Consider the following 19224-nt stretch of genomic DNA (forward strand, 5'->3'; position numbering starts at 1 on the left):
ACATCCACCTCATTTCATAATTTATATTTATTTTTTAAATTTAAATTAAAAAATATATATTTTTGGAAAATTATAAGAGTATATAGTTATAGAAATAGAAATTATATAATAAGAATAAAATAATTTAAAATTTTATTATTTGTATGTATTTAATAAATAAAAACTTAAAAGAAAATATTCCTTTAGAGAGAAAACTTATGGAATGCGATTAGTTTTAATATATGGGTTTGCTTTTTATAAATTAAATTGGAGTATTTTAAGAAATAAATTTCAAAGATGTGTGGTAGGATTTTCGATGGGTGTTAAAAGCTCTGCTCATATGGTAAAATTGTATCTTTATTTGTGAGGAGGCCCAACGATATCGGCCTATATCACTATCGGACCTTGCTAATGGTCAAGTAAAATATATTTCGTTTGGAGTAGAAAGAACTACCAGCACCCCCTCCAAAATCCTCGAAGAAACGCTGTTTTTTTTTTCTCTTTTTTTTAATATTAAAATATTTCAAAATTATAACAACATAGATTACTCAAATAGCCCTGTGCAAATATTGCTTCATTTCGCTGCTTCTATCAATACACCCCCTTTTTTTTGAAGAAAGGTAAATTTTATAAATCACTCGAGACAATTAATCAACCAGGGAGGTGGAACATGACTCCATTCTCCCGGATCAAACAAAGAACTCCCCATCCTAACAACAGTATGAGCAGCGGTGTTTGCAGATCGACGAACAAAAGAGAAAACAAGCTCTCCTAAAGAATAAGCTAAATCTCTACAATCAGCAATAATAACACCAAAACCATTAGAATAAGCAACACTGTCGTGTAAAGCATTGAACACTTGTAAACTATCCATCTCAACAACAATTGGTCGAACTGGAAGATGCAGGAGCCAACTGAGAGCTTCTCGCAAGCCGATACCCTCTGTCATGTAAAGCATTAGAATAATCAATACACCCCCTTAACCCCTTAAAAAACAATCTCTCCTCCTAAAATTTTGGTCTCTTCCTGCTTAATTTGCATAAAAATAAAACGTAAATAAACTACTTTGATTTTCGATTCTCAACAGTGAACTCTAATACGAAATTATTGCGGAGTCTCATGGTGCACTCCGATTCAATTTACGGAAAAGAAGTTGCATCCATCATGCACCCAAATGGATGGAAAACTAAACCCTAATGCATTTTTTTCTCTACTGTGATAGAAAATAGATCATGGCAGTCAGCTGGACATAATATTTCAGGTCAGGTCTATCTTGCGCAACCAACTGGCACATGCATTTTTCTTCGAGATGACTTTTAAGGATGTTGACTCATGTGTTGAGTGTTGAGAAAAGCATATATCTGTGCCTCTCACATGCACGAGGAAGATTTTGAAATAAAATAAAGTAGAATATCATCCACGTTCGTTACTGATAATTTTACAAAATTGACGACTCGTTTGTTTGTTTCCGATGGCCGTTTCGTTTTGCTTTTTATTGATTCTGCCTACACGTTTTCTTCTTGCCTAGAGGAAATTTGAACTCACAGGGATGAGTGACTTTTTCTCGTGAACTACAGAGCTCGTAGAAATTCAATTAATCTGCGGAGAATTTCGCAGCGCACAGGTGGTAAAAGCTAATGCAATTATTTAGTCTTTGGAATATCAGAAAATCGACGCATTGATTTGTTCGTTTTCCGTCATCTATTTTCGTGAGTGGTTTCTTCTAACCACTGGGAGTCATCGAACTACCAAGTACCAACCGACAACCATTCTCCCGGCTTGGTTTGGAGTTTTATTCTTTTATTCCATGGTTAGTCGGCAAAGGCGCTGTCGAGAATTGTGAGCAAATCTTTAGTGAGACTTTAATTGTCGTGTGGGAATGCTGACATTTCCATATTTTACTGCTCCTTCTTTTGACCGTAGGAAATCAAAATCGATTTTATGTTTAATCATTTCCGACATGTGTTTGGAGGTGAAGCCCGCACTACTTTTAAGGCTTTGAAAATTCCTTAACGAGCAATGTTGCAGCTGTGCACGGTCCTCGGTAGGGATGACAAAAATCTCCACGGGACGGGTACCTTCAGAGATTTTTCCCATTCAGGGAGGTTATGAGGATAATTTCATACCCAATTTCTTATTCGGGGAAGGGACGGAGAAATTTTTTTACCCAACTTTTTATTCGGGGAGGGGACGGGGATGAGGTGGAATCCCCATCCCCTACCCATTTCCCTATTTTAATTTTTAATTTAATTTTTATTTTTTTAAAATTACTAGTAAATGAATTATAAAATTTGAATTATAAAATTATAAGTATTGGTAAAAATAAAAAATATCAAAATATTTATATTATTAAACTTTTAGGCCTAATTAACTAATTAAAGTCCTAAATTTTTATTTAGGACATTAAAAAGACTGGACAGATTCTATTAGCCCAAAACTTTTGTTTTAATTTTTTATATTCATTAAATATTTTAAACTTAAATCTATTTTTTATTTATTTTTAGATGTTATAATTGCCCACAGCAAATCACAATTTTAATATCTAATCTAATCTAATATTTGCTCTTGATTTGCTTCGACTTAACTATTGTGTTGTAAAGGGAATAGTCAACATTTATAAAGTGTCCACACCACCATTGAAAAGTTAATTTTGAATATAAATTTGATTTTATTTGTAACAATTTTGTATTAGACTATTAATTTGTTCATGATAGTTTGTATCCATTGCATGCTGCGTTACTTACTAATTTAATGTATGTGACTTTTGTAATAGATATTAATGTAAGATATATTTCGAACTTTGTTTTTATTTAAATTTTTTATTTTAATACGATTAACTCAAAATCAAAAACAAAAAAAATGTATTAGTTATTCAGGGATCGGTGACCATCGGGGATCCCCTGTTATTATTCGGGGAGGGGATGAGGATTCTCTTAAATAATTTTGACGGGGATGGGGAGGGGACGGGGACATACGTAAAATATCGGGGATGGGTACGGGGAGATTGGTCCCCTCCCCTCCCCTCCCCATTGCCATCCCTAGTCCTCGGATACAGCACGTTGAGTGAATTTAAGTATCCCAGCAAATAATTAAGAAACAAGTGTTAATCTAAGTTTAATTGGTGTAAGGGTGTGATTGGGAGTGAGGTGCTGTGTCTTTTAAGTTGCAGCTGCTATAAAATAAATGTTTTAACTTTTAAATTGTTGAGCTGTCGAAGTCCAGTTGTAAAGTATAACCAAATACCTTGGCAACTGAGATTTGATACCCCAATTGTCTCACATCACTTCCAAATGTACTCTAAGTTAAGAAGTATCAGGATTCGACCATTAAGGTTTGATCTAGGGCTTAAGCCTGTTTTGGCCATATGATATAGTCCGGCATGAGGCTGCCGGGAAATTTCGAGAGAAACTCTCTTTAATACGCCTAGTCAACATGAAGGTTACACTTGGTGTTTGTTAGTTTAGTTGATAAAATTTATTAATTAAGTTGAAATAAGAGATGTAGTTTCAAGTCCCGCTCATACAATTAAGGATGAATTTTAAATAATTAAGTAATTAAAACAAGTAACTCACCTCTCTAGAGTTAATTATTCTATTTTTGTTACCTTTGGGCTGATTAGACCTTAGCTCGACTTGGGTCAGACATGGATGTTTTGGCAGTAAATCATATCAAATAGCTGGTGAGAATGTGAAGTATAAATAAATGTATACCTTCAAGCATTGGCATAAATGATTCATGTGATGAGAAGGAATAATTAACTTTAGTGGAATATTTTGAGTATCAGTATATTGTGACAGTGTTTTTCACTCATCGAAGTGTTTTAAAAATAGTTGTACCACGCAATGTATTTGTGTGTTTCGTTTTTAACGTTTGAATAATTTTCTGAAAGCCTCCGAATATTTATTAAATCACACTCGGCAAGAATTGGTTTTTGAGGTTAAAAAACAAAAATGTTTGTCGCGTTCCCCGAATACGTTGTTATTTGAGAATGTGTTTTCATATAATTTTTTAAAATGTTTTTCGTAAAATCATTTTCAAATGCTACACGCTACTAATATACAGAATCACTTCATTCACGTTGAGGCACGTACCTGAATAATTTATTTGTAAATATCGGGTATCCTTCAGGACTTTGGGCCCCAAAAAAAAAAAAAAGTGTTGTCTAATTTTTCTTTTTTTCTTTTCTTTAACATATAAGTAGTATTGGGATATTTGATTTAACATTTTCGTGGGTAGCAAAGTAAGTGAAGCATCGATTTCGGACTAATTAACTTCTAAATTTTTCTTAAGAAACAATAAACTGAAAATATGTCAATAATTATAGATAAAAAAAAAATTGAAACAGCTAGGCGGCATCACCATTGGGTTATTGTGGAGTGAAGGCTTGATGTGACAACATTCTTTCATTGTATTGTGATGGACTAAAAGTTAAACAAGTAATTAGTGAAGGCTTGATGTGATACATTCTTTCATTGTATTTGGATGAGATGACTAAAGTTAAACAAGCAATTAAAAGCCTCTTTTGGCGACGTGTTGAAATAAGATTATAATTAAAAGCCCCATCTGGCGACTGTTAACAAAAATTAATTATGGGGCGCACGTCAATATCTGGTTTGAACGTAGGCAGTGATCGAAGTAGGCATGCGCCGTTGCAGCCAACTGCTGAGAACGCCCAATTACAAAATTTTTAATCTTAATTTCCATGTTTTTCTTATGCTGTTGTTCACAATTTTTGACTAATAAATGCCGCCATCGAGCTAATTAATTGAAGGCCAAGCATGCATATTAGTAATTAGAATATGTTTGGCATGCTCATCAACTATTTTTGGGAATTGGAGAAAATAATGGACGATATTTGACAAAATTTTGCCAAATTTGGAGAAAAATAAATTCGAATATTATAGGTCCAAGAATAGCAAATGATGTAAGTTGCTTGTTAATTATTATTTAATGAGAAATTATATAATGACATGGCTAAAATTACAATATCAATACCGCGATAAACATAAATTTTGTAAATTACATATAAGAGTAGTAAATGAAAAGTAAAATAAGTAAATTCATACAAAACTATTAGTTATTAAAAAATCAATATGATTTCTACAGAATTTTAGTAAAAATATTTTTTTTCATTTACTTTAATTAAATAAAGAAAAAAAATAAATCATAAATTGAAACAAAAAAAAGGTACTGAAAACAAGTAGAACAAGTTTTGTTCAATCTGTTTAATCATAAGTTCTATATTCATTTTAGGATATTCATAAACTTTTTTCTAATTTTCTGCAATAGTAATTATTTATTACACGAGTTAATTAAACAAAAATATTTATCTTGATGTGCATTAAGTCAAAATAAAATAAAAGTATATTCTTATGCTACTAGACACATATATGTTATATTAATAAAATTATATCTAAGTTCAAATCTTAAGCATACTTTGTATAGTTGTAAATTTTACTCCTTTCTGTACTTGAAGGCCATTTGGGGTTATTGTTGAGAAAGTGTGGAAATATATAAAATAACCTCATCCTACAATAGCTTTGAAAAATATTAAAATAATTGTTTCTCAAAATCAAATTTTAAGAATAAGTTTCATCCATAATAAAACATCAATGTATCATATAAACTTAAAACCAACATTACTTAGTTTAAATATAAAATCAGTAAATATATAAGGGAATCAACATTATAGTGAGCTTTATTTTACATTTGTAAATTTTTTTTAGTGACTCCAATATTAATTTACATATTTTATCGTCTACCTTATATGTTTTAGGTGTTATTTATAAAATTTATATTTTATTTTACACTTAAATTGATTTATAAGTTTTATGTCATGTTTGTAAGCTCTTGTTTTGTTTACTAGTAAGACATCAATTTACTACTCTTATATTAATTTACTTATTTTACCTTCTATTTACAAGCCTTGTATTTCATTTTCAAATTTTATGTCTTAATGTCTTATTTTGCATTTAATGTTGATTTATAAGTTTTTATGTTACATTTGTAAGTTTTTGTTTTGTTTACTAGTATGACACCAATTTAATATTTTATATTAATTTACTTGTTTTACATTCTATATATAAGTCTTGTGTTTCATTTTTAAAGTTTATGTTTTATTTTACACTTAATATTGATTTACTAGTTTTATCTTTTATGTTACCCACTTTTATATCAATTTACTTAGGTGGCGTTTGTTTTTTAACTTAATGACTTAAAGTGACTTAACTTAATTAATTAAGTTAATTAGAGGTGTTTGTTTTTATAACTTAATGAGACTTTTTAGATAATTTTGACTTAATAAAATAAGCTAATTTTTTTGGCTTTTTACTTAATGGAGAAATCTGAATTAAGTCAATTACTTGCTAATGTCAAAAATATCCCTGTTTTATAATTTATTTTTTATGTCTATCCCAAAACTCACCCATAGATATTTACCCCACATAAAAATATCCATGTTTTTTCTTTCTTATATTATATACGATAAAATTTGAAATTTATGGTATTTTATATATTAAAATTTCAAAATAATTATGTATTCACTTGAATATAGTTTTACTTATAAATGTTAAAATATTGTGGTATTTAATATATTATTTATTTGACATTCAAATTTAATAAGGATACAAATGTAAAAGTACATATTTTTAGCTTTTTAAGTTGAAAAAAACAAACAACTTAATACTTATTTTCCGAGATTCAGACAAAAAAATAAACATATTATTCAGATTCAGACATTCAGACTTATTCAGAATTCAGACTAATTCAGGTCTATTCAGATTTCAGATAAAAAAACAAACACCACCTTAGTTTACCTTTTATTTACAAGTCTTATGTTCCATTTAAAAAATTTTTGTTTTCTTTTACAGTTATTATTGATTTACTAGTTTTATATTATATTTATAATTTATAATTTTGTTTACCAATAATTCATCAATTTATTAGCTTTATATTAATTTACTTATTTTACTTTCTTTTTAGAAGTCTTATATTCAATTTCTAAAATTTATATTTCTGTTTTTGTTTAATGTTGATTTACTAGTTTTATATTATATTTGAAAGTTTTTATTTTCTTTACTAATAAATATTAATTATATTAAATTTACTTGTTTTACCTTTAATTTGTAAGTCTTATGTTCCATTTCTAAAATTTGTATTTTACTTTTCTCTTAATGTTGATTTATTAGTTTTATACTACATTTATAAGTTTTTGTTTTCTTTATTAGTAATACATCAATTTACTAATTTTATATTAATTAATTTATTTTACCTTATGTTTACAAACCTTATATTCTATTTCTAAAATTTATGTTTTATTTTGCAATTAATGTTGACTTATAAATTTTATGTTGAATTTATAAATTTTACATTTCATTTATATAATTTATTTTTAATTTCAGTAGAATCACGGCATCATAGAATTTATTCAAAAATAAATTAATCAGTGTGTGTTAGACGTCATAAAATGTGTCAAATCATGTGATAATGATGACCAATTTTAAAGGACGGTGGGTCAATATTATCAACTTAAAAAATATATTAATTTATAGTAACCGTATTTTGAATTTCTTTTTAAAGAGTATTAGAGACAGATTGGCAGATGAATATTTAGTTCATATGCGTTACCACAAAATGAAAAAAAAAAGAAAAAGAAAAAGAAATTGTGGACAACGTGGCTTGGTAGTCAAAATTAACACGTAAAAGGAATATTTTGGTTCCACCCTTTTAATTAGCGATTCATTGTTTGTTTTATTACTTCAACGGTGTTAGGTGATGTCAAGACGCCATCTTTTTCACTTCAACAATTGGAGGAAAGAAGAGACGAAACAACTCGTTGATTATGATCTCTTTGAGCATATTGAGGGGAAAAAAAAAAAAAACGAAAGAATGAGCCCTAATAATGAGTAACAATGAAACCGTTGAAGGCAATAGAAGTTTTTATGTTTTCTGCACAAAGCGATTTGGATTTACAAGACATTAATTTGTTTGGCCAAAAGCCAAAAAGAAAAAAAGAAAAAAAGAAGCAAAACAAAACTCTGTCTGTGTCTCACAGCTCTGTGCATGGACAACCGTTAAGAAAAAGGAAAAAGAATGAAGAAGTAGTATTTGTTGTTGAGTTTGAGATAGAAGGTCAATGACCAGGACCTCTTCTGCTTGGTCCAGAAGCCAAAGTAAAGGCCAAATCTCTCGAAGAAGAATTATTGGACGCGCTGTTTGAAGAAACAGGAACGGAATTCGTAGGGGGTGCTTCCGATTGATCAGCTCCATTACATCCAGTAACAGCTCTGTCCTCCACTGTCGTCGTCGTCGTCGTCGACCGAAGGGCTCTGCAATCGCCCATATCGAACTGTGCTGACACCATCAGCAGTGTTATTACACACAACGCAAAACATAGGCTTCTCGTTGATGTAGTAGCCAAGCTGAAGCTGCTCTTCGCAGTTGACATCGTCGTAGCTAGCTCTCTGCTTTTGTTTTGAATGTTTTCGATTTTCCTCTCAAAAAAATGGGCTTATATGATAACGAATGATACCAAGTGGTTAATGGGGTCATAGAGTCGCCGTCTGCGAGTGTGTGTGTGTTTGTGTGTGTATATATATATATATTCAATTTGCTTGGGCAGTAATGTGAAACGCTGTGTGAGGTGGGACCTTTACAGATTGTTTGACTCCGCCCCCTCCCCCCCTTTTTTTTTCCTTTTATTATTATTATTATATTTTTTAAAATAAAATAAAATAAAATTGGGTAATGTAGCAGGGTGTGGGTATACTGATCTGCAGGTGAGGATCGCTTATAAAGCCAACAAGGCCAATATTATGAATTTTAAGAGGTGGGTGTGGGGTGAGCTTTTACTTTTGACAATTTTTATGCAGTTGGAATTTGACTTTATTTAAAACTTAATTGGCAATACCAATAGTGTGTTTTCGCTACATTACCTACTTACAGTCTAGATACAATCATAATAAATTTAAAAATAACAATGGAGAAACTAGAGCTGACCGTATAAATATATATATATATATATATGGATATTTGATAGCGTAGTATAGTAATGTACTAGTGTTACCGATATACTTTTGCAGGATCACGTTCAAGTTTCAACAAAACAAACATGGTTTCACACACAGTCTCAGCCTTTATCATGGGACGCGTGTGTCTTTACTTTACACAACTGTTACGCGGTGTCCTTTTGTAGCTCTTCTCTTATTCATAATGTTCTTTGGTATTTTCCGGGAAATTCTAGTGCTCGTTAAATATTAACTGTCTGATTTTTAACTACCGGCAGAGTTGCATGCAAAACTTTCCGAATGACTTACTTCCTTATATATGCTCTGTGCACTGCGGTTCCATCTACTCATCTTGCCTTGTTTGTCTTTTAAGGTTCTTATGACACGAGTATATTATTAATCACGTACGATTTAGATATATTATTTTTGTTTTTATCAACCATCAATTTAAAAAAAAGACAAGCCAAAAGCAAGGCGAACGCAGGACAATCCGTCTATTTGAAAACCCTTGTCCAGTTATTGTAATATATCTCATGAAATTGAAACCAATTGATGGATGTGTGTATTAGCTGTCTGTGTCAGAACCTTCACAGAGTATATATTAAATAAATTCTCTTTGCATGTCAAATGGAGACTGATGATTTCAAAGTTATCACCGGCTACATATTTTCATTTTTCAAAGTTAGGCATGAGAAATGACTCAATTTTTCAACATTCCTTTTTGGTAACATGCGACCGCTTGCCTACTCCCTAGCTACAGCATGGAACGCTTATTTACAGATAAAAAGCGATTGAGATGAAGTTGGTGTAGCTACGTACGTATATATGAGACCGAAATCATCAGGTTTATATTTTGAATATATAATTCGTAGCAAATTAACCCAGACATAGATGATGAGGTTCTCATTTCAAGCTGGCATCACTAATTTCTAATAACCAAATACGAGCTTTGTATATGATCGTTGACGGGCATCATTTGTCCTGCCGCATGTCCCTACCCATTGCGTAACAATGACTATCGGACAGCGTCAGCTACTCGGCTCCTTTAAAATATTATCATTGGATTGCACTGCCATTTATGTTGATTTCCTGAAGGATTAGAGCATCTTGCGCCGAGGGTGTATATATAGTTAATTAAACCTCAATGCACTCCCGTATTATACAAATACCTGGTGAGTGAAAAAACAGTGGTTATTAGACAGTAAAAATGTAAAAGTAAAAGACTTTCAGAACAAACGTTAAGTTCTAGTAATAGCATAACAAAATGTAGATATTTATGACAGCAAATTAATTACATTCTGGAACAATCTAGTTTATAGCAGTTTTTTTTTTTTTTTTTTTAATTTTTTTAAGGAAAAACTGTAGCAGAAGAAGATTGAGATATATCTTATGTAGATAGATGACTCAAAAGAATAATGATATTAGTATTTCAAGTTTTTTACGTTACATTTATCTATTTGATGGTAGAATACAGAGGGATAAATCATTATACAAATTATAAAATTCATCATAAAAACTTTAGTACTTACGACTCAAATGGTCGGATACTAGTTGAAAACCTTACCATCACTCTAGATTCAAATGACGTTTTATCTATTCAACTAAATCCAATCTCGGTTTGATCTTTTGAAGATATCACGCTGATGATCCTCGCACAAGTTGTCCAAGATACGCGGAGCTCAGCTAGCATATATAATTTAAGCCATGGAGTTACGCATCAAATAAATTTATAAAATGTACATGTCATCATTCTGCGTACATATATGAGACAAAAATGCGTATCACATTGTTGCTTAAATTATTCAACAACTGATCCCTTTTTAATTACACAGATTATTTAGCCCAAGTGGACATGGTTGTGTGAACGAACCTGTGAGCCTCTCAATACCTCACACGACTTAGCAGCACAGTATTTTTATTTGTTCACGCCATCCTCGTGAGCAGCAAGTTTGGTTAAATGCGAGACTTAAAAGCTATTGATTGCTAGCAGCGACCAGTTCAACACATTGTGATTCATGAGCTTATTTATAAGAAATAAAGATATGGAATTTCTTCAACGTTGTAACCATACTGCTTGTTGCCGTCTATATTTCGTTCTAAATATGTTTTTTTTTTTTTTAAATAAAGAAGCAGCCTTCACAGGATTGCAAGACTATCCAGCACGAGCCGCCTAAATGGGACTTGCCAGTTTGACAAACTTAAATTTTTTTGCTGCAGCTTCAGATCTTCGCTCGCTCACGAGTTCAATATCCAAGCACTTTTCAAATGTGATCTGTTCGCATGATCTTAATTTTATTGCAACAAAGGAAATGGTCTCTAAAATACCCTATATATTGTTTATTTTAATCTTGATAGTCAAGATTTGTACCTTGCTAGGCAGAAGTTACGGCCATGAAATTAAACAAATTTGTATGTGGTAAAAAATAATAATAACTTGTGATTATAGCAGGCTAGGCAAGGTTTCTTTGCGGAAAGAAAGCAGTAATTTTTTTTTAAAAATTAACATAATCATTTACTTAATAGTTCTCTCTTTAAATTCTTTAAAATAGATAAATTTTCTATTAATTTATACTTTTATTTTGCACCAAACATATTATCTTTTTGTGCGTGTGTGTGTTATACTATTATTTATTAGAAAAGAAAAAAAAGACACTTCTATCCATTGTGTTATTTATATAATCCTTAAAATCATCAATATTTAATTTACTGGGTTCCAAATCTCCAATGTATATCTTGCACAAAATCAGCTTCTAAGTATCAATTTATTATCTCTCAAGATTTTAATATATTTTGTTGCATTTTTTTTCTAATTTACATGATCTTATTAGTTGATTTTTTTTTTTGCTTTGATGTACTTTTTTATGCAAACGTGTTTAATATCAAAATATAAGTGCCTAATTTACTTGTAATTAAAGTGATCAATTAAGCATGGCCATTAAAAATAAAAAAGCATTGTCATAAAATTAATCTAGGCTGCACGTCATTGTTTAAAGTGTTGGTATATGTACCATCACACATTGTTATGATAAAATAATAATAATAAAAATATTTAATACCATCACACATTCTTATGGTAAATAAAATAACTTTAAAATTTTGGACTAAAAAACTACTTTATATATATATTTGAGCCTTGATAAGTTAATAGTTTTTGGGTTAAAAAAATCTATTAATTTAAAAAATATTTATTATTGATAAATTAATAATTTACTACGTTAATAATACATTTTATAATTTTTTTATAAATATTGTATCCAATATCCTAGTATTGTAATTAAGTGAATTAAAATTTTTATTTTACAGATCAAGTATAATATGCTCCTCTAGCTTATGTTGCCGCTTCATTTTCAGCAGAACTTTGAATGTATTTAACTCTGTATTAATATAGATAAGAAATAAAATGTTTGTACCTATTGTAAAACCCATCTCACCAAAAAAAAAAAAAAATTATTATTATTATAGTACTTAAAGTGATAGAGACCTTCAATAATTTCATGTTGTGATACAGAAAAAATACACGCTAAAAATTCTTTCCATATTAGATATAGTTAGAAACAAGCTCCAAAAGTTACATCAATATCAAGATGTGACAAATTACACAGGAAACATATTTTATAAGCTCAAGTGGTACCCAAAAAAATATTATTTAATTAAGGTTATTTATTTACTATATATATACACATAGTTACAAAATGTACATTTTCGTAATAATTTTTTTATTTCTGATTTTCTTTTAAATGTATATTTTAAAATAATTTTTCTTTCCTGATTTTCTTTTTTTCATTTTCATATTCTATTACAACTCTCAACTAGCAAGGGATAATGATAATATAAATTTGTTGGAAATAATAAAAGAAGAAGAAGAAAATCAACAAAAATCAGGATTCTGTCCAAATTGGACTCATCTCTCCTCACCAGCTCACCTCTTCTCCTATATATATTAATTTTCTGTATCCCTAAAAAAGCTTCTCATAGTTTTCACTAAACATCCGTCATCTTCAATTTGGTGGGAGCAACAAGAGGAAAATTGCACAACCATCAAAACGTATATAAACATGAAGCAACATCATCATCGTATCATCTCTTTCGTCCTTTCTATCACTTTAATCATCATTATTCTCGGGCTCTCGTCTTCCCCAGAAGTAGAGGCCTTAAGGCCTCTGAAGAGTTGGGATTCATTTACCACGTTGAACTTTCATCAAGCATATTCTGGTCCCAGTAGAAGAGGGATTGGTCATCAGTACGTTGATGGTCTGCCTGAACATTGATCTTTCTTTACTCGGTCGGTGATATCGTCATGTGAAGAAGCTTTTTGGTTTTTTCTTTTCTTTCTTTTCGTAGCCATATGTGGAACGGATCTTAATTGCTTACATATATTGCTTGTTCACACATCTCTTTGTATTCATCCTTGATGTTTTTTAAATACGACGGAAAATGAGGGGATCAAATGCATCACCACTTGGCTCAATATCTTATGCATGCCTTCTCTTTCAATTTTGCAGAGATGGACTATGAAGCCATACATGACGCATGCACTTTCTCGAAGCTGCATCCTCGAGTTGGATGCAGTTCCGGTCAAAAACAAATAACACACTAAGTTGAATACTGATGGTAGAACTAAGTTGACTTTATTTTCTTGACTAAAATTTGTTGCTTTTGTACATTAATTTATTGACTTAACATTCAGTAACATTGTAATTTTGATTTTGAAATTTCCTATAAGATGAAATTATTAGCTGTTAAATATAAGCTTAGGCAATCCTATACCAACTACATTCAACTTTTGAGTTGAATAAGCAATATTTCATTTTCTCCGACAGCAAGTTACGAGGTAATTAAGAAGGGTCCTTGCACCTCAGACACCGATCATGACAAAATAGAGTAACGATAATTAGGGAGTTCGTAAAATTTAACACGATCCATTTATTTGAAACAAACATGACACAAATAAATGAGTTTGAGTTGTGAAAATTTACATAATTATTAAATTGGTTTGTTCGGGAACAACATGATCTTTTTCATGTTAGGTTAGGGTTCAATTTCTTCACCCATTTATCTTATTAATGGCGTGATTGTTAAATATATTTTCATTAAAGTATACTTTATTTTCAATTCTAAATTAATTGTAGAATTTTACCATCAAAATTCAAATATTGGATATGATTTTGTTTTTTTTTTGTTTTTTTGTGAAAGATGAACATTTAAATGGTGTTCCATTTTGAATGGTGTAAATGTATTACATATATTTTGATAGACATGTATATTTTATAATATCAATAAATAATATTATTTACATGTAAAGGAATGCAATTTGTGTAAAATGTGTGTGCAATGTTTGATGTAAATTGTGTTAAGCAGATATTAAGCTAGCTATTGGGTTGTATTATGTTGAATGATATGATCAATTGATTATTAAAGAGCTGTGCTTTTTTGTGTAATATTTTGATACAATTATTAATTAATTCGTGTTTTTGGATCACCTTAAAATGTCACCCGATGACCTATTTTAGCGGCTCTAATGATACTCATCTCACTCCAAGTGAAAAACAACACCCTTTAGTAGCCTTTTTTCAAAACCAAATTCCAAACCTTTAATGGTTGCACAAAAAACACAAAGAAAGAGTGTAGTTTTTAACTTAGTGTGGGATGAGCGAGTATCATTCCTCGACAAAACATGACCGCTATGAAAATGAAATGAAATATTAAGTACAAAAGATCTGCGCCTTACTTAAAAACAAAATCCATTGGGCTGACCCAATTAAAGTTCAGCAAAGCCGAACATATCGAAGTCCCGCCCAGCGGGCCACAAAAGTTCCTTTCCGGTTGGTTCAGTGGATCCATGGTCCAGATTAAAACTAAACCCATTTGGTTCCGTAATAGTTCCGCGTAGCGGCAATGTTCGTTGAGTCACTGAAAATACGCATGAAATGGAAAGTGGAAACAGTGTGATCATCTCCCACCGATAAATGTCTCACAAATTTATGTCCGCTTTGGAAGGACGCAGCGAGCAATAGCTCCCAACTTCCAACTGTGCAATACAAACAACCTTTTCCACTCCATCTTTAATAGCAAAGTTTCTCAACTGCCCAACGTACATGCCCCAAAAAATTATTAAAAATTAGGCATAGATTCATCTTTAATGGCACGAAGAAAAGTCTCCGTTGTTTTGCAGAGCAGCAGAAGATACAGTGAGACAAGTTAGCGGGCGAAGGGAACCGAGTAAAGATCCGGTTTTAGATAATAGTGCGCTCGAGTGATGCCAAAAACGTCACTTTCAAGAACGATACTCGAAAATATTTTGATGGGAATCTTGTTTTTGGTCATTTTAGTAACAGTGTGTGCGAGTGCGAGTGCGAGTGGGAAAGAGAGAACGTGGCTTACTCGATGCCACTTATCATGCTTTCATCTTTTTTTTCATCCAGTACGGGGTGGTGTCTGTCTTTGTTGGCTTTTTGGAAAACTTGTTGCTTTTAATGGCGTATTACTTAACTTATTTGCATTACCCCTCCAGCTTTCCCATCACCATTAAAAGTGCTTTGGCTGCTCCTTGACTCCTGACTCCCGGCTCGCAACAAAAGCTAGTTCTTTAGCCCTCTTTACTAATGTTTTGAACGAGTCGCCACATTGGGTTGCTGATTTTGGGCAGCCAAACAAAATTGTTGTTTTTGTTAATTAGTTTTCAGATGAAATAATTTTTCTTTGCTGCACATATAAAGTTGTTTTTATTAGGTACGTATATTTTAGAACTATTCTAAAATAAAATACGAATCATGACTACAGACGTAAAATGATAAAAAAAAATTATCATTGCACTATTTTTATTTTTTTATGTTCATCTAATTACAAAAAAATTATAACATATTTTCTGCGCCAATTTTTTTTTTCACATTTGTATCAACTAGTCACTTTTACACTAATACCATTAAATAATTTAAATAAAATAATAATTTTACCCTCAAATAAATTAAAAGACAATTTTATTTTATAAAAACTTTAAAAAATAAAAATTATATTGATAAAAATATCCCCAAATTTAATAAAAATAAATCTCAAAATTATAATTTTTATTTTTAATAAAAATTATTTTAATATATAATTATAATTATAAAAATAATTACAAAATTTTGGGATTTAATAAAAATCCCCTAAATTATTAAAATTTTAGGATTTATTCTTTTAAAAAATAAATTCAATTATTTTAATAAAATTTTACAAAATTATAATTTTTTAATAAATAAATTCAGTTATTTTTATTAAAAATTTGTAGAATCTAAATTTAGTAAAAATTAGTTGAGCACCTCTATTTGGGATTTATTTTTTATTAAATTTAGAGATATTTTTATGATTATAATTTTTTATTTTTCAAAGTTTTTATAAGATAAAATAGTCTTTTAATTTATTTACGGTAAAATTATCATTTTATTTAAATTATTTAACGGTATTAGTGTAAAAATAGTTAGTTGATACAAATATGAAAAAAAGGATGGTGCAGCTAACATGTTATAATTTTTTAGTGGTTGGATGAACATAAAGTAAAGTAAAGATGGAGCAATGATAATTTTCTAATGATAAATAATAAAAAATTATTATAACCTTAATCATATCGTAAAAATTCTCTTCTCAACCGTTAGAGTGGTTTAACAGACCTGGTTGTTTAACATAAAAAATAAACATCATATTAAATAATAATTGATTTTATAATCTGAATTATTCTTAACCAATCAAAGTTGCAATATTCTTCTGCTTCTTGGGTTATTTCAAATGTGCAATGGGCCTTACTTCAAAGTCCCCCCTCCTCAGTCCTCGCGTTCATATCAACGTAACTTATGAATTTTTCTTTCTTTCTTTTTTCTTTTTTTGTCTACCAATCAAATTCGAATATCTCACCTAACTATAAGATTCCTATTCACAACAATATCAAACAAAATGGTTTAGATCATTGTATAATAAACAGTAGTAAATTTAATTTAAGAATTGTTTAGAATTAAAATATTATAGTGTTTAGAAATAGAATCACCACTTAATGTGATTAAAAAAAAAAACAAACAAACAAACAAACTTGGAACAAACTCGGAGGATTTCTTCAATCTTCATTAAGTTAGAAGTCAAAGAGGAAGCAGCACTGATATTAAGCAGGCCTTTTTGAGTGGAGATTGTCCATTGATAAAAAGAAAAAATGTAGGCGATTGATGCCACTGTCATGTGTAAAGCAATAATCATATCAGTGTTCCAAAGCTTTGGTTTATCATTAAAAAAAAAAAAATTAAATTAAAGAAAAAAAAAAAAAGCTTTGGAACTATCCGCAAAAAATAACAATTAAATAGCAGGTGATGAGGACAATAAAAGAAAAAGAGAGAGAGGGACAAAATGGTAAATGAGAAGAAGAAGAGGACAATAAAAGAAAAAGAAAAAGAATCAAAAGCGCATTCATTTTCACATCTTGTCGTCTTCGATACCCACCAAAACAGCTCTCTCACCCATACCCAGCATAAGTTAACACCCCCACCCTCCGTCTCCCCATCCATCCCCACCAACACTTTCCATTTCCTCTCTCTCTTTCTCTGCCTCTCCAATTTTACTTTATGAAGCGTATGGGTTTTGATTCTCCGGTCACCGCCGAAGACAAGCAAAAGATGAAGAAAGTCAAACAAGAGGAGGAGAAGGAGAAGGAGAAAGAGGGAGAGCAATCCAAAGAAACTGGCTTCACAAATCTGGACGAGAACCTTCTGTTCGAGGTGTTGAAACACGCGGACGCCAGGACTTTGGCGCGGGCGGCCTGCGTCAACAAGCTCTGGCACAAGACGGCTCAAGACGAGCGCCTCTGGGAGTTGATCTGCACCCGCCACTTCGCTAACGTTGGGTGTGCTACCCAACAGCTGAGATCCGTGGTCCTGGCTCTCGGTGGCTTCCGTCGCCTTCACTCCCTCTACCTCCACCAGCTTCCCAGGCTGCCACCCGGCGCTCCGCCTTCTTCCTCCAAGTGGAATCCTCTCCCGCGCGTCATGGGCCCCAAGACCCCGGCCCACTGGGGGAGAGACGAGGTCCATCTCTCCTTGTCTCTGCTTTCCGTTCGTTACTATGAGATGATGACTATTAGGGATCTAACCAAGCAATGATATATTTACTCCATCTTCCTTGTCTATCTACCTTCTATCTCTGTTTTTTTTCCCCCTTTTTGGCTGGTGAGTTTTGGTTTTCTCTTCTTTTCTTTTTTTTATAAAGAAAAAGAAAAAAAAACGTTTCGTATGTATGTAATCTGGGACTTAAATTTGTGATCTGTATTCTTATTATGCTAAAACTAGAATTGTGAATCTGTCGGAATTTATCAATTTCATGTGTTATTATTTTTGGTTGGAGGTGCGGACGATGCGTTTTTTGGGACGAACACAAGCAGAAAGCAACAAAAAGGGGTCCAGTTGGTGTTGAATGTCTGTTAGTGGCCGCGTTTTGTGGTTGTTTCGGTGGCCTGATTATCAGTACGTAAAAGACAAAGTGATGGGTTTCTGTATAGATTTAGATCTATAAAAACCAACGTCCCCTCAGATTATTATGATGACTTTTTTGTCCTATTAACAATAGTAGTAGTCATTGCGTCTCAACAAATTTCTTTTTGAGAACCGAAAGGGCCATACGCATCAGAGGCTGCCTGCCATAGCTAGCAGCAGCAGCAGCAGCAGCAGGGCCTTTCTAACTTTTTCTATGCATTCATTACTTCTACCTCGCCCTGATCACTGTATTCAGGCTTGAAAATTATTAGGTACTCTTATAACTGGAATTAAATTTAATTTTGTTGCGCTCCGTCACTTACTGATCCTTTTCTGTTACGGGATTCTCTAAATAATGTAGTAGGGGGTATGATTGTATGGTTTGTTTTATTCGGAAGATTAACTCTACTGTGGATGATTAATACCCAGTACAACTTTCTTGGTTGTTAATTGTTATAGGGAAACGAAATGTTTTTTTTTTTTTTAAGTTGATGGTAACACTCAACGGACTCTAAATTCTTTATAGAGTATGCTAAGCAAATAATTCACCAGATCTGGTGCCAAAGTGTTGCTAACGTAAGGGATTGCCAAACTGCTCATACAGGTACCAGATGTCTCTGGTTACTGGTGTGGTTTTCATGTTCACTCACAAAACAAAGAAAGAAGAGCAGCTACAAGCCTGTGATAATGTTGTGATTCTAATAAATGTGATAGGGCAAAAGAGTTTCCGTTGAATGGGAATGACCTTTCATTCT

The 19224-nt window shown here is 31.5% G+C and overlaps 1 protein-coding gene across 1 annotated transcript; it reads left to right on the forward strand.

Annotated features, from left to right (window-relative positions):
- The first annotated feature begins 17413 nt into the window (after positions 1 to 17413).
- LOC18042168 (F-box protein GID2) lies at positions 17414 to 18782 on the forward strand. Its single transcript, XM_024184256.1, has 2 exons — positions 17414 to 18166; positions 18342 to 18782. The coding sequence occupies exon 1, from the start codon at positions 17567 to 17569 to the stop codon at positions 18098 to 18100; it is 534 nt and encodes a 177-aa protein (XP_024040024.1). The 5' UTR covers positions 17414 to 17566; the 3' UTR covers positions 18101 to 18166; positions 18342 to 18782.
- Positions 18783 to 19224: the final 442 nt, after the last annotated feature.

This window comes from Citrus clementina, unplaced genomic scaffold (assembly GCF_000493195.1).
Source record: "Citrus clementina cultivar Clemenules unplaced genomic scaffold, Citrus_clementina_v1.0 scaffold_5, whole genome shotgun sequence".
Taxonomy (NCBI): Eukaryota; Viridiplantae; Streptophyta; class Magnoliopsida; order Sapindales; family Rutaceae; genus Citrus; species Citrus x clementina.

What these genes read in the sequence shown, in the direction of transcription:
- LOC18042168 (XM_024184256.1), top strand. Translation starts at nt 17,567, where the DNA reads ATGAAGCGTATGGGTTTTGATTCTCCGGTCACCGCCGAAGACAAGCAA.